The sequence below is a fragment of the Carcharhinus amblyrhynchos genome, chromosome 7 (genome assembly GCF_965287045.1).
Source record: "Carcharhinus amblyrhynchos chromosome 7, sCarAmb.v2.hapA, whole genome shotgun sequence".
Lineage (NCBI taxonomy): Eukaryota > Metazoa > Chordata > Chondrichthyes > Carcharhiniformes > Carcharhinidae > Carcharhinus > Carcharhinus amblyrhynchos.
The window spans coordinates 119706243-119722992 of record NC_137330.1 but is presented as its reverse complement, the minus strand read 5'-3'; the positions used below and the strand labels follow the sequence as shown (position 1 = coordinate 119722992).

Below are 16750 nucleotides of genomic sequence, written 5' to 3'. Positions count from 1 at the left end.
TGAATTAGTCAATTCCAGCACTCAGGGAGCCTCCAAATAAAAAGAGCGAGCACCTTCACTGGAGGAAACCAGATGAAAAAGAAACAACATTTTCTTTTTATATCAACAATATTCCTTTCCTAAAACATGTGGGAATTTCCCAAAATTTAACACATATGCAACTTTATTTAGATAGCATCCTTAACATAATAAAACATCCCGAGGCATTTCACACAGCTCTTATAAAGCAACATTTGACAAATATATGAGGGCAGGTGAACAAAAGCAAATACAAAAGTTATTTGGAAGGAAGGTGGTGGTATAGCCAGTGAATTCCAGAGTTGGGGAATTGACGGTTGGAGATGAAGTCACCAGTGGTGGAGGAATTAAAATCTAGAGATGCTCAAGAGACTGGAATGAGAGGACTTGTGTTAGATATAGAACATAGAACACTACAGCAGAAACAGGCCCTTCGGCCCACAAGTTGCGCCGATCACATCTATACCTACCAAGCCATAGAACTATCTGTAACTTACAATGCCATTAGATCCCATATACTCATCCAGAAGTCTTTTAAGAGACCCCAGCAAGTTCGCCTCTACCACCACTGACAGCAGCCTATTCCACTCATCACCACCCTCTGAGTGAAAAACTTACCCCTAACATCTCCTCTGTACTTGCTTCCCAGCACCTTAAACCTGTGTCCTCTCATAGCGACCATTTCAGCCCTGGGAAATAGCCTCCGAGAATCCACCCTATCTATTCCTCTCAACATTTTATAAACCTCTATCAGGTCGCCTCTCAACCTTCGTCTCTCCAACGGAGAAGAGACCTAGCTCCCTCAACCTATCTTCATAAGGCATGCCTCCCAATCCAGGCAACATCCTTGTAAATCTCCTTTGCATCCTTTCAATAGCTTCCACATCCTTCCTGTAGTGAGGCGACCAGAACTGCGCACAGTACTCCAAGTGGGGTCTGACAAGGGTCCTATAAAGTTGCAGCATTACCTCCCGACTCCTAAACTCAGTCACTCGATTAATGAAGGCCAGTACACCATACGCCTTCTTGACCACATCCTCCACCTGCGAGGCCGATTTAAGAGTCCTATGGACCCGGACCCCAAGATCCTTCTGCTCTTCAACCCAGCTAAGACTCCTACCCTTGATATTGTACTCCTGCATCCTGTTGGTCCTGCCAAAATGGACCACTACACATTTATAAATCTCAGGGGTAGCAACAAAACCCTGGCCAGATTTGAAAGCAAGGATTATAATTTTGAGATTGAAACTTCAATGGGTCAACAAGCACAGGGATTTTTGATTTGGTTCATTATTGTCACATGAATTAGTGTACAGTGAAAAGTATTGTTTCTTGTGCTATAGAGTCATACATACTGTTCATAGAGAAGGAAAGGAGAAAGTGCAGAATGTAGTGTTACAGTCATAGCTAGGGTGTAGAGAAAGATCAACTTAATGCAAAGTAGGTCCATTCAAAAGTCTGACAGCAGCAGTGAAGAAGCTGTTCTTGAATCAGTTGGTACGTAACGTCAAACTTTTGTATCTTTTCCCCGACAGAAGAAGGTGGAAGAGAGAATGTCTGGGGTGCGTGAGTCCTTGATTATGCTGGCTGCTTTTCCAAGGCAGCGGGAAGTGTAAACAGAGACAATGGATGGGAGGCTGGTTGGCGTGACGGATTGGGCTATATTCACAACCCTTTGTACCTTCTTGTGGTCTTGGACAGAGCAGGAGCCATACCAAGCTGTGATACAACTAGAAAGAATGCTTTCTTTAGTGCATCCATGAAAGTTGGTGAGAGTCATTGTGGGCATGCCAAATTTCTAGATGTTAAGTGAACAGGACAGGGTGTGAATTGGGGCATGGGCAGCAGAGCTTTGGATGATCTCAAGCTGATGGAAGATAGAATGTGGAGTGCTGGCTCAGACTGTATTAAATAGTCAAATATAGAGATTAAAAAGGCATGGCTGTGGGTTTCAGCAACAGATGAGGTGAAAAAGAGCTAGAGCTAGGCTATATTATAAAGATGAAATAGATGGTCTTCATGATAGTGTAATAAGTGGTCAAAACGTCAGCTAGGGTCACACATGACACCAGGGTTGCAATCAGTCTGGTCCAGCCTCAGGCAGTTGCTAGGAAAAGTAATAGAGTTAGAGGCTCAGGTAGAGAATTTGTGCTACAGAACAAGACAATGGTTTCAGACTTTTCAATATTTAAATGGAGGACATTTCTACTCATCCTGAACTGAATGTCATTCAAGTAGTCTTTACCCGGAACATTGCTGTTAGCGCAATGAAATGTCCTGAAGATTTTCATACAGGGCCCTGTTCCTTACAAAGAAAGACCACAAAAAGATTCTCCAACCTCAGTAAAAAATGATGAGTTTTTCTGCCATGAACACATACTTAGTACAGGATTTAGAAGTGTTCATCACTTCATACACAAAGCCCCAGGTCCCCTTGTGATGAGTCAGAGAAGGCACTGTTAATACTGAGAAGAGCATTATGCAGCATTAACAGTACAATATACTATTCTAAAGGCAAATTATTGCAGATGTTGGAACCTGAAACAAAAACAGAAATTGCTGGAGAAACTCAGCAGGTCTGACAGAGGAGAGAGAATAGAGCCAACGTTTTGAGACTGGATGACCCTTCATCAGAGCTGAAGAGAAAGAAAATTGGACAGGATATGTACAATGAGAGTGGTGTGCCATAATTGGAGAAAGGGAATGTAGGTGATGATGAGAAAGGTGCTAAAAGTGTCCATTATGTGATTGGAATGTGTGAATGGCAGAACAGAGATACAGAGGTGACCACTTTGCAGAACACCTTCAGTCCATCCGCAAGCAGGACCAAACCTGTCACTTAACCACACCACTCTTCTCCTCTGTCCACATGTCTGTCCTTGTCCTTTTGCAGTGTTCTAGCGAACCCTTAAGCAAACTGAAGGAACAGCATCTCATCTTCCGATTAGGCACTTTACAGCCTTCCAGACTGAACACTGAGTTCAACAACTTCAGAGAATGAACTCTCCCCTCCACCTTCACCCCATTTCTATTTATTTTATTTCACTTTTTCTTTTTATATCATTTGTCCATTTTTATCACTTTCTATTGCCATTTTTATTTTTCCATTTCTGAAATCTCAACCTCCGTCTTGTCTCCAACCGCCCCCCCACCCAGTAATTCCAATTACTTAATGGACACTTTTAGCACCTTTTTCAACCTTTACCATGTCATTGAAATTCCCTTTGTCCAATTACAGCACCACACCTCCCCGCGTCCCCACCCCATGGTATAAGTCTTGTTTGATTTTCTTTGCTTTCAGCTCTGACAGAGGGTCATCCAGACTCAAAGCATTGGTTCTATTCTCTCTCCACAGATGTTGTCAAACCTGCTGAGATTTTCCAGCATTTTATATTTTTGTTTCAATAAATTATTCTGTTGCTAACTTGGACCATTATTTACCTGCACATATCTCTTTTTAAGGATTTCTGTTATGTCTGGTGCTATCTTGTTTCAATTCGATATGTGGAAGGAAGCGTTACACCTGCTGGTCTCTACTTCAAATGTCTATGCATGGAATTCCTCGCTGGGAGAAGGCGCAGAGAGGCCAATGGATTCCTCTGGGCAGTGAGGGGCATGGGAAAGGTCAAACGATTCTGGGAATGGTGGGGTATGGGAACCTGTGTAAGGAGTCAGAAGAGGAGGAATCAATGACAAAAACCAAAAACAGAAAGGAAAATAAGAAAGGTGATGGACAAAGAAACCAAGGTCCAGATTTAAACAAGGCTTCAGTGAAAAATAGTGGGAACAGGACCAGTAATGTTAAAAAAATAAGCCTAAAGGTTTTGTGCCTTAACATGTGGTGCGTTCACAATAAAGTGGATGAATCAATTTAGCAAGTGGATGTAAACGGTTTGAGAAGGGATTTTGACAATGTGGAATCTATATGGGGAGAGCTAAGAACACCAAGTGGCACGGTTATATATAGACCCCAGAAGACTCTATTGATGTTGGGAATGACACCAAACAAGAAATTAGAGACACATGCGAGAAAAGAACATCTGGAATTATGGGTGACTTTAATCTGCATGTGGGTTGGACAAATCAAATCACTCACATTACCATAGAGGAGGAATTCCTGGAGTATATATGGGATTGTTTTCTGGATGAATACATTGACGAACCACATAGGGAACATGCCATCTAGACAGGATATTGTGTAATTTTATGGTTCAGATCAGAAACTCCAAAGTGTTTTATGGAGCCCACCTGAATCACAGGCTTTGCATAGAACCAGAGAAGATAGGAGCAGGAGGAAGCCATTTGGCCCTTTGAGCCTACTCCACCATTCATTACGATCGTGGCTGATCATCCAACTCAATAGCCTAATCCTGCTTTTTCACCATAACCTTTGATCCCATTCACCCCAAATGCTATATCCAGCCACCTCTTGAATACATTGCATCTTAAATTTGGCGAGGATAAGTATAATAGGTCTCACTTCAGGTATGATTCAAATGACCCACTAGGGAGCTTTTATCAAACAAAGTTTGTTTAAGAATACAGTTAACATGTATAATAAGAAAATTACAAGAACTCTGATTCAGAGGGGGGGTGGGGTCTTGAGTAGCAGGGGTGAAAGTGAGGGGGGCACAGATGGGGACTGCAATGAACGGCATCGTGGGGGTGAAGTGGAGCAGGGTTTGAAATGTGTATACTTTAATGCGAGGAATATTCGCAATAAAGTGGATGAACTTGCAGCGTGGATCAGTACCTGGGACTTTGATGTTGTAGCCATTTCAGAGACATGGATAGAGCAGGGTCAGGAATGGTTGTTGCAGGTTCCGGGGTTCAAATGCTTCAGTAGGAGTAGAGAAGGAGGTAGAAGAGGGGGAGGGGTAGCATTATTAGTCAAAGATTGTATCACGGTGTTAGAGAGGAAGTTTGATGAGGACTCGTCTGTTGAGGTAGTATGGGCTGAGGTTAGAAATAGGAGAGGAGAGGTCACCCTGTTGGGAGTCTTTTATAGACCTCCTAAAAGTTCTAGAGAGGTTGAGGAAAGGATTGCGGAGACGATCCTGGATAGGAGTGAAAGTAATAGGGTAATTGTTATGGGGGACTTTAACTTTACTAATATTGATTGGAATAGCTATAGCTCTAGCTCATTAGAGGGGTCAGTTTTTGTACAAAGCGTGCAGGAAGGTTTCTTGACTCAGTATGTTGACAGGCCAACTAGAGGTGAGGCTATATTGGATTTGGTGCTGGGAAATGAGCCAGACCAGGTGCTAGACTTGGAAGTTGGGGTGCATTTTGGTGATAGTGACCACAATTCGGTTACGTTCACCTTAGTGATGGAAAGGGATAGGCAGGAACCTCGGGTCAGTAGTTTTAGCTGGGGGAAGGGTAATTATGAGGCTATTAGGAGAGAATTAGGAAGCATAGGTTGGACTAGGAGACTACAGGGTCTGGGAACGTCCGAAATGTGGAGTTTTTTCAAGGAGCAGCTACTGCGAGTCCTTGATATGTATGTCCCTGTCAGGCAAGGAGGTATTGGTCGAGCTAGGGAACCGTGGTGCACTAGGAAAGTTGATTCGCTGGTTAAAAAGAAAAAGGAGGCTTATGTCCGGATGAGACTTGAGGGCTCAGATAGTGCACTAGAGAGCTTTAGATTGGCTAGGAGGGAGTTAAAGAGAGAGTTAAGAAGGGCTAAAAGAGGACATGAGAAGACTTTGGCTGATAGGATTAAGGAGAATCCTAAGGCGTTCTATAGATACGTTAAGAACAAAAGGTTGGTTAGGGCAAGATTAGGGCCAGTTAGAGACAGCAGTGGGAATTTATGTGTGGAACCGGAAGAGATTGGAGAGGCATTGAACCAATATTTCTCTTCGGTGTTCACGCAGGGGGACATAAATGTAGCTGTGGAGAACACTGGGTTACAGGGTTGTAAACTGGACAGTACTGCAGTTGACAAGGAGGATGTGCTAGTTATTCTTGAGGGTTTGAAAATAGATAAGTCCCCTGGGCCGGACGGGATTTACCCTAGGATTCTCTGGGAGGCAAGGGAGGAGATTGCAGAGCCTCTGGCTCTGATCTTCAGGTCGTCGTTGGTCACCGGTATAGTGCCAAAAGATTGGAGGTTAGCGAATGTTGTCCCATTGTTTAAGAAGGGGAACAGAGACTTCCCCAGGAATTATAGACCGGTGAGTCTTACTTCTGTTGTGGGTAAGGTTTTAGAAAAAATTATTAGGGATAGGATTTATAGTTATTTGGAGAGTAATGAAATGATTAGAGATAGTCAGCATGGTTTTGTGGAGGGTAGGTTGTGCCTTACTAACCTTATTGAGTTTTTTGAGAAAGTGACCAAAGAGGTGGATGGGGGTAAGGCAGTTGACGTGGTGTATTTGGACTTTAGTAAGGCGTTTGATAAGGTTCACCATGGAAGCCTTCTGCAGAAATTGCAGATGTATGGGATTGAGGGTGATTTAGGAAATTAGATTAGGAATTGGCTGGCGGATAGGAGACAGAGGGTAGTGGTTGATGGTAAGCGACATGGAGTTCAGTTACGAGTGGTGTGCCTCAGGGATCTGTTTTGGGGCCACTGCTGTTTGTAATTTTTATAAATGATCTGGATGAGGGTATAGCTGGGTGGATTAGTAAATTTGCTGATGACACCAAAGTCGGAGGTGTGGTAGATAGTGAGGAAGGGTGTCTTAGTCTACAGGGAGACTTGGTCAAGTTGCAGAGCTGGGCCGAGAGGTGGAGGATGGAGTTTAATGCGGAAAAGTGTGAGGTAATTCACTTTGGCAGGAATAACGGATGTGTAGAGTATAGGGCTAACGGTAGGACTCTGAATAGTGTGGATGAACAGAGGGCTCTAGGTGTATGTGTACATAGATCCCTGAAAGTTGGGAATCAAGTAGATAGGGTTGTTAGGAAGGCATACGGTGTCTTGGCGTTTATTGGTAGGGGGATTGAATTTAAGAGCCGCAGCGTCATGTTGCAACTGTACAAAACTCTGGTGCGTCTGCACTTGGAGTATTGTGTACAGTTCTGGTCCCCACATTATAGGAAGGATGTGGAGGCTTTGGAGAGGGTGCAGAGGAGGTTTACCAGGATGTTGCCTGGTATGGAGGGGAGGTCCTATGAGGAGAGACTGAGGGATTTGAGGTTGTTTTCATTAGAAAGAAGGTGGCTGCGAGGGGACCTTATTGAAACATATAAGATGATCAGAGGTTTGGATAGGGTGGACAGTGATAGCCTTTTTCCTCGGATGGAGAAAGCTAGCATGAGGGGGCATAGCTTTAAATTTAAGGGGTGGTAGTTATAGGACGGATGTCAGGGGTAGGTGCTTTACCCAGAGGGTGGTGAGGGATTGGAATGCCCTGCCTGCTGCAGTTGTAAATGCGCCTAGTTTGGGGGCATTTAAGAGATCCGTGGATAGGTTTATGGATGGAAAGGGTTTGGTTTAGGTTAGAGGGTCATTGTTTTTTAACTGGTCGGCGCAACATCGTGGGCCGAAGGGCCTGTTCTGCGCTGTAATGTTCTATGTTCTTATCAATTACAACAAGAAACAAAACAACCACTATAATATATAACTTTTAACATATATATCTAATGTGTTCCAATCAAACCAATCCCATAGACAAAAGACCTTTTTCACAGGTTTAACACAGCAAAGACTAATGCCCACGTGCTCCTGGACATGATACCTTTGGATGAAGTCTGCAGTTTTCAGAACAGTTTGAAGTCAGAACAGCTTCCCAAAACAGGGATTCATAGGTAAACCACCAACAGTCGATCCTCCCCTTCAGAAAGGCAGGACCTTGCTTTCAGCTAACCAGCAGAATTTCCAAAAAACAGGGGGGTGAGAGAGAGGTAGAGACTTCTTTTCAGCCTGATGCCCCTTCGAAAACTAAAACTCAAACTAAACAGCAACACAAACTGAAAACAAAAGAACTCCTGTCACCTGACCTGCCAACCCGTTTTTCTCCTAACAACGCAGAGTTATAAACATCCCAGTAAAAATAAACAAATGCCCATTTAAGTAGCAATAAAAACTCTCATAGACAGCCCAAAAACAGTGAGAAAACCAAACTGAAAATGTTTGCTCACAACTGCAGAGTACATTCTTTGGAAAAAAAACACTCTTTAAAGAGCCCAGTGGATTGCTGTAGACAATGAGAGATATAGTAAGAAGTCTCACAACACCATAGAACATAGAACATTACAGCACAGTACAGGCCCTTCGGCCCTCAATGTTGCACTGACCAGTGGAACCAATCTAATGGCCCTCTAACCTAAACTATTCCAATGTTATCCATATGCCTATCCACAGACCATTTGAATGCCCTTAAAGTTGGCGAGTCCACAACTGCTGCACGCAGGGCATTTCACAACCTTACTACCCTCTGATTAAAGAACCTACCTCTGACATCCGTCCTATAATTACCACCCCTTAACTTAAAGCTATGTCCCCTTGTGTTAGCCATCACCATCCGAGGTAAAAGGCTCTCACTGTCCACCCTATCCAATCCTTTGATCATCTTGTATGCCTCAATCAGGTCACCTCGTAACCTTCTTCTCTCCAATGAAAATAACCTCAAGTCCCTCAGCCTTTCCTTATAAGACCTTCCCACCATACCAAGCAACATCCTGGTAAACCTCCTGTGCACCCTTTCCAATGCCTCCACATCTTTCTTATAAAGCAGCTTGTGGGATTACTATCAAATAAACCTGTTGGACTATAACCTGGTGTTGTGAGAATTCTTACTGTGTTTACCCCAGTCCAACACTGACATCTCTACATCATGACAATGAGAGATTCCAGTGGATTTCTGTAGACAGTGAGAGATACCAATGGATTCCTGTAGACATTGAAAAATCCCAGTGGATTCCTGTGGAGAGTGAGGGAGCCCAGCGGATTCCTGTGGATAATGAGAGATCCCAGTGGATTCCTGTAGACTCCAAAAGATCCCAGTGGATCTGTAGACAGGGAGAAATTCCAGTGGATTCTTGTAGATGGAGAGCCTAGTAGATTCCTGTGGATAATGAGAGATCCCATAGATTCCTATGGACAGTGAGCGATCCCAGTGGATTTCTGTAGGCAGTGGAAGATCCCAGTTGATTCCTGCAGACAGAGAGAGATCCCAAAAGATTCCTGTGGACAGTGAGAGATCCCAATGGATTCCTGTAGACAGAGAGATCCCAGTGGATTCCTGTAGACATAGAGAGATCACAGTGGATTCCTGTAGACATAGAAAGATCCCAGTGGATTCTTGTAGATAGTGAAAGATCCCAGTGGATTCTTGTAGATAGTGAGAGATCTCAATGGATTCGTGCAGACAGTGAGCGATCCCAGTGGATTCCTGCAGACAGTGAGCGATCCCAGTGAATTCCTGCAGACAGTGAGCGATCTCAGTGGATTCCTGTAGACAAGGTAATATCCCAGTGGATTCCTGTAGACAGTGTAAGATCCCAGTGGATTCCTGTAGACAGTGTAAGATCCCAGTGGACAAATCCAGCAAGTTCTTTAAAAAGACAAGAAATTAAGGATGAGGTGCCACTATTTCAAAGCAAAATGCAGAGTGGCGCAAGTCGCCCAGCATATTCTTAAGAATTACAATTCACACACCAGTAACGAAGTTAAGTTTTAACCCCCTGCATTGCTGGCCAGTTTGAACATCCATAATACCATGTATCGTTAACACTCTGATGTGAGGAGGAAGAAGCCAGCAAGCTATTCCATTTTTTGCTTCCCTCGAAAGGTCAAATTAGACTTTGGAGTTTAAATCAGATTATTTCAAGCTATAGCAGAGGAAGCCTGTAGCACACATGTGGTATACAGATTGCAGAACAAAGGAATACAACAGCAATTAAAATTCTGGCTCATCTGCAAGTATTTAACAAAAACCAATCAAAATTGTACACTCATTCAAAAGTAATCAATATCCAATCCCAAGTAATAGTTCTGATTCCTTCATTTGTTTCCCACAATAGTGATTCACCAATTACAACAACCCTACGCTTAACTGATTACAGTATCCAGTCACCAACAGAGCATGTATTGATAGCTACATTATCAATAAACATGTCTATAGTTCTTAACTTTCTGACACCCTGGGGAGTGACATCAGAACACACTGCAGTCTTGGACTGTTACTGAAGCAGTGATGTATTAGTTACAGTCCTCTCGTGGCCCATCAATGTCCTTTTAGCCATTGTTTTTGTAACTGCACCTTGCAGCTCAAACAGCTTTCCCAGCCTTTGTTGCAGTGGATGATTTTTAATCCTTTCACACTCAAACCAAAGTATTCAGTAGACTGTACAGTCTACCAGATTTGCTGCTCCCAGTGTGGTCTCCTCTATCTTGGGGAGATTAAACGCAGATTGGGGAAGGGTTTTTCCGCTGCTCTCAGCCCAAGACTGGAAGTCCCACCTGAAGAACAGACCTTTGCATGCTCTGCGCCTCACCCACTGCCATTCCCCTGGTGGGTGGGAAGGGAAAATTCCTTACTGGGTGACTGCTTTGCGGAACACCTTCACTCAGTCCGCAAGCATGACTCCCACCTTCCGATCGCTTGCCCTTTTAATTCAGCACCCTGCTCCATGCCCTCGTGTCTGTCCTCGGCCTGCTGCAATGCTCCAATGATGCCCAATGCAAACTGCAAGAACAGTTCATCTTCCGATCAGCACGTTACAGCCTTTTGAACTCAACACTACGTTCAACAACTTTAAATTGAGAACTTGTCCCTCTGTCTTGAACCCCCCACCCCACCTCTTTGTTTCCTTTGTCCCAATACAACCTCACCTCTCCTCCACAGGGCCACCTGTCACTTCTTTTTCAGTTTTACTCCAACTGAACACTGAACTTCTCCTATTAACAGATTGTGCTGTTCTACCTCAGGTCACTGTTGGCAGTTCTTTAGTCCTTAATGCCACCATTACCACCCTGTGTGTCTTATGTCCATAGATCTTTGTCAATCTCATTATTGCTCCGACCTTTCCCAGTCCTTCCATTCTACCTCACCTCCCTCTCCAATTATATAATTCACTATTTTTCTCCCCTCTTCAGTTCTGTAGAAGGGTCATACGGTCTCGAAATGTTAACTCTGTTTCTCTCTCCACAGATGCTGAGATTATCCAGCATTTTCTGTTTGTATATCATTGACACATTATAAACTGTCCACTAAGATTCAGTCCTTTATGATACAGTTTCCTAAAGAGAGTAAAAGGTTTCTGCGGTGCTGGGTATAGTGTACAGTAGATGGCAGTCATGCACTATGCAGCATAACATTTGAAAGTAGCTTGATTTGAAGGTTGCAAGATTATGAAGGGCACAAACAAAGTAGGTCCAGACAAACTATCAAAGTCCAAATAGACAAACTGTGAGTGACAGATCTGGTGTACAACAAGAATTTGCTCCAACTCTGCTCAGTGGCTGGTGGGGCTATAGAATCATTGAACTGTGCAATGCAAGTACAGATTGTGTTCTTCCAAACTCGGACTGTGCCTGGAGAGAGGGCTGGACCTTTATTACACGCTGGAGGGAAATGCTGGTCAGTACAGGCGTCTTGCTGTTGTCAGTGGTGATGAGAGCAGTCCCTTCAAACACAGAGTGATACAAAAAAACCTTTGTACATTGAAATGTTATGGCTCAAATGTAATAGCTCTCTGCAATATTGGTATGTTACTCTAAACAGTCAGTGTCTGAACACCATTAGGTGAGGCTATTCTACTTTGCATCGTGATATAATTTATTGTAGAAAGGTCAGGACTTGACTGTCAGTTGCGTTGTGTTTCTGCAGGTTACAATGCTCCATATCTGTCAGTGTATAGTGAGAATGCTGTAGATGTATTTGATGTGAACACTATGGAGTGGATTCAGACAGTTGCACTAAAGAAGGTATGTTCAGTTCCTTTCTTCACTTTGCTTATATTATCTGTTCCTTACAGTGATATGGGAAGGGTAGACGGTGGCACAGTGGTAACATCACTGGACCAGTGTTCCAGTTTAATGCTCTGGGGACATTGTTTCATTCGCATCACAACAGCTGGTGGAATTTGAATTCAATGAACAAATAAAGCTAGTCTCAGTAATGGTGACGATGAAACTTAGCATAGCTCCAGATGGGTTTTTACAACAATTTAATGCCCATTAGAGAGGGGAATCTGCCATCCTACATGTGACTCCAGACCCACAACAATATGGCCAACTATTAACTGCTGTCAGATATAGCCTAGCCAACCACACTGTTCAAGGCAGTTGAAAACAGGCAGCAAATTGCCAGCAATGTCCACAGCCCATGAAAGAATCGAGGGATTTCACAGTGAGCGTTGCCTAACTTTCTTCCTTCTTGCTCTATTTCCTTCCTCCTTTCTCTACCTCTATCAGATCACTCCAAGACCCCCATCTCAGTGAATGTAACTTGAGTTTGCTGACTCCCCCACTATAACTAAATCCCCTTATCCCAGGTATCTGATTCTGTTTCTGATTCTGGTGCATTTTTCTCAAGATGGGAACTCCAGCACTTACTTCCTTTTATATTCTGTATCTCTTGTGATGGTCCCACACTCCATTATCCCTCTAAATTCATTTTGTATCTATGAGCTAAATGACTTGTATACATTTATTCATCCAGTCTTCAGAGCTTGTCTGTTTAAAATGTAATTTTAATTTCAATTTGCATCCTCTGGCCCTACCTCTCCTGATGTGGAGATGCCGGCGTTGGACTGGGGTAGACACAGTAAGAAGTCTCACAACATCAGGTTAAAGTCCAACAGGTTTATTTGGTAGCAAAAGCCACTAGCTTTCAGAGCACTTGTTGCCCCTTCATCAGGTGAGTGGGATTTCAGTTCACAGAGCATAGAAAGACACAAAACCTACCTCTCCTGACAGTTTATTAATACCATACCCTATCAGTACGTATCTAATGTATATAACTGCTGTGATGCACTGTTTGGAAATTCCATGTGGTGGGAATAAGTAGGGAATCAATGATGTATTGCTGGAGAAATTCCTTGTGAGATTAGTTACTGAGAGCTCCTCTTCTTACAGGTTCGGCCACTTAATACAGAGGGAACGCTTAACCTACTAGGGCTCGAGACAATCAGATTAATCTATTTCAAGAATAAGATGGCAGGTACGTCTAGTAAGTGCTTTTAATCTTTAATGTACTTAGTTATTTTAAGGGTTTTTTAACAGTAGCCAGCATTGCTGAACCATTAGTCTTGTGTGCAGCAGCAGCATTGGATATTTGGCCATGAATTAACATTTAAAACCTATGACCTCATTAATCGTGGCTATTCCTGTGGTCATTACTGACGATGACTCTTTCCCTGTGCTGGTTCATGTCATCCTATCCCTATATCCTGACGTGTACCTCAGCTAACCCACTTTGTATCAAATACAAACAATATAATTACTGAATAATGTTTGGTTCATACATAAAAACAGAAATCCAGTCACTTCTTGCTACATTGCTTGACATTTAAATGATCTTGTCCTTTCCCTGGGAGGGAGTGGTCAATATACAGAAATCTCTCACAGCAATCAGCTAGTGACTGATCTTGACGTGTGGCTTTGGATCTCGATGCCTCAGAGGAATATCTCAGCGTGCCAACATCAGTAACTAAACATCGCAACGATAGCAAAGGCCCTCAAGCAAGTTATTGCCAAAATGATCAATAATAGAAAGTTGTCACAATACTTTTGTAGACCATCTGGCAGTTCAATAATTCTCACTGAGCTGTTTCTTTCACTCCTGCAGAAGGGGACGAACTCGTTGTCCCTGAAACATCAGACAACAGTCGCAAACAGATGGTCAGGACCAGAAGCAAGCGGAGATATTCCTTTCGGGTGCCTGAGGAGGAAAGGCTTCAGCAGAGGAGGTGGGGCAGAGCTTCTAGAGCCAGAGAAAACACATGTCCCCTGTCCCCTTCTTACCCCGTTATCCTGTCCTCTCGATACCCAGTTACCCATTGGATGTCCATTCCCCCCTCCCAGTATCGTTAATGTGTGAGACATGGACTTTCTTTTGTTGGTACTTTGCAAAGTACAGCTCTGAGCGTCACTCCAAAGGGAGTTGAATTTCTCTGTTTGCAACATGTTCATGCTGTAGCAGCAGTGAGTCCTCCTTACCAATCCAGCCTTGCCCTCCAACAGCTGGTTCTCAGCCTAAATTAGTCCTTGAGTTAAGGCAATAGAAAGTGTGAAGCAGGTTGTTCCATGTGTTTCAGCGTCCAGCCAGAGAGCATAAACAGTGAGTATTACCTTCCCAACTTGGGAGCCACTGGGAGGGGTAGAGAAACAGAAGAAAAGGAGAGTTACTTCGTTCTGAATTAATTTGAATGTGAGATAATTTTAGATTCCTTTTCTCTTTCAGAGAAATGCTTCGAGATCCAGAAATGAGATCCAAGTTAATCTCAAATCCGACTAACTTCAATCATATTGTCCACATGGGCCCAGGTGATGGAATACAGATCTTGAAGGATTTGCCGATGGTAAGTTAGCTGAGGATGCTCTGTTCAGGGTCCGTCCATTAATAACAGCAATTTACATTCTGGAATATAGTTAAAGCATTAAAATATTTCAAGGCCCTTTGTAACTGGGTCAAACCCTAACACTAATAGAAATTAATAATACACTGTTTCTCTTTAAATGTCGAAGATCAGCAGCCTTGTGTAATTTGTTACTTCTTTACTCTTATATGTTGGGTTTTTATATGCCTGCTAATACCTTTCTGTACCATGATTACCTGGAACTGATAAATTTCATGCTTGTTTTCCTTCTTTTCTATGACGTTCCTTTCCTTCTGTTGCTCTATGAATAGACAGGCTCCCCACATCCACCCCACAATAATCAATTCAGCCCGATCTCTACTCCAACCAACTTCGAACATGTTTATCACATGACTGTCCACTCTGCTGAGAACTTCCTCTGCCACGATCCCCTCATCTGCTCCCCTCCAACAGACTCTGCCTGCAGTTCACCACATTCCATAACATCAAGGGTATGGTGTGTGTGCTGACCTCAATAACCCATTTGCCGTGCCTTGTGTGTGTGCGTGCGTGTTTGCAGGTGGCACTAATCCAACCAAACCTTGCATCACTCCATCTGCTTTGGCCCTTCCTGTTTCCTGCAAATTTGGTGCAAAGCTTTCAGCATTCTCCTCCAGGGACACAGGTTTCTGACCTCACTTCTGGGATTGAGGTGGGAACGGGGGCCTGGAGGGACTTGTAAACAGATATCAAGAGGAGAAGAATCAGCATTAAGTCAATTCAGTCTGTTCCTGTAGAGCTTCTGAAAGGCAGACTAACAAGAGAAACAGCAAGAGGCAAGATTAGACTGGCTGGGCCCATATCTACTGGAGTTCAGAAGGATGTGCAGTGATCATATTGAAATATAGGATTCTGAGGGGAATTGACGTTTCACCTTGTTAGAGAGACTAGGGGACAGAGATTAAAATTAAGGGGTCTCCCATTTAAGCAGAAACTGAGAAGAAGGGTCATGGGTCTGTGGAATTCTCTTCCCCCAGTGAGTGGTGGAGGCAGGGTTACTGAATATTTTAAGACAGCAGTAGATAGATTCTTGGCCAACATTACAGTCTAATTTTGCCAGACATAGCTGGGAATGTGGAGTTAAGGCCACAGTCAGGTCAGCTGTAATTTAATTGAATGATGGAGCAGGTTTCAGAGGCCAAATGACCGCCTCCTGCTCCTGGTTTGAATGTTTGTATCTTCAAAGAATTTAAACGGAGCATAAAGAAACTATTCCAAAACGGGGTAAAGTTAAGATAAAGAAATTTCTGATAAAAGACAAAAATTAGCTTACATTCCTATAGCATCCTTGATATCTGAGGATGTCCCAAAGTGTTTCACAGGCAATGAACTATTTGTGAAGTGTGGTCGTCACTGTTGTGAGAATTGGAGCAGCTGAGTGTGCACAGCAAGATCCCACAGGCAGCTGTCTGACAATAACCAGATCAGATGTTTTTGTGATTTGACTGAGGTAAAAATTAGCCAGGGGATATTTTCCATCTACCTGAAAGGGTAAATGGGATCTCGGTTGAACATCTTATCAGAAGCATCTCCAGCAGTGCAGCACTCACTCAGTACAGCACTAAAATGTCAGTCTAGATTGTGGTTCAAGGTTGGAGTTTGTCTGGAGCCCACGACGTCAGATTTAGAGCCAGAGTTGATCCTTTAATATTTTACAGTGTTTAACCTGATGGCTGATTTCTGCTGCTTAATGTGCTCTGTTATTTTAAACTTGATCTGATACCACCTGTAGATGTGTCTTGGTGCAATGATGTGCACAAACCATCAAGATATTCCCCAGAAATCTTCAGATTCAAATCAAAGTAAAATGCTGCAGATATTCAAAATAAGAACAAAGAAGTGGGAAGAACTAACGAGGAGAGGCAGCATTTGTGAAGAGTGTAAAGGACTAACATTTCAGACCAGTCACCAGTTCCAATGAAAGAGCATTAATCTGAAATGTTAACTCGGGTCCCCTCTTCATGGGAGCAGTCCAACCTGCTGAATGTTAGCATTAATGCTGGTTTTGAAGAGAAAATACCATGTGGTAAAACCGGGGGCTCATGCTGCTTTGAATTTGTGCATGTTGTTTGTCACTGAGCTCTAGTGCTTTAAGCTGTTCCATTTCGCCATTGCAAGTCTCCATTGCGGGGGACAGACAGTCTTGAATTTACATTTGTTTGATCTATTATTGCCGTTGGTGATGGCAGCTCTCCAA

The 16750-nt window shown here is 43.2% G+C and overlaps 1 protein-coding gene across 9 annotated transcripts in view; it reads left to right on the top strand.

Annotated features, from left to right (window-relative positions):
• Positions 1-16750, top strand: part of LOC145345245 (serine/threonine-protein kinase MRCK alpha-like) — a 545867-nt gene that overhangs the window by 516677 nt on the left and 12440 nt on the right. For 4 of the 9 annotated variants that reach the window (XM_080193038.1, XM_080193037.1, XM_080193040.1 and 1 more), the window contains 4 exons: positions 11802-11899; positions 13052-13136; positions 13764-13884; positions 14379-14496. In XM_080193038.1, coding sequence (XP_080049164.1) covers positions 11802-11899; positions 13052-13136; positions 13764-13884; positions 14379-14496 — 422 coding nt within the window. Of the gene's footprint in view, positions 1-11801; positions 11900-13051; positions 13146-13763; positions 13885-14378; positions 14497-14825; positions 15006-16750 lie in introns of all 9 variants that reach the window. The other 5 variants (XM_080193034.1, XM_080193032.1, XM_080193031.1 and 2 more) reach the window with 3 other exon arrangements.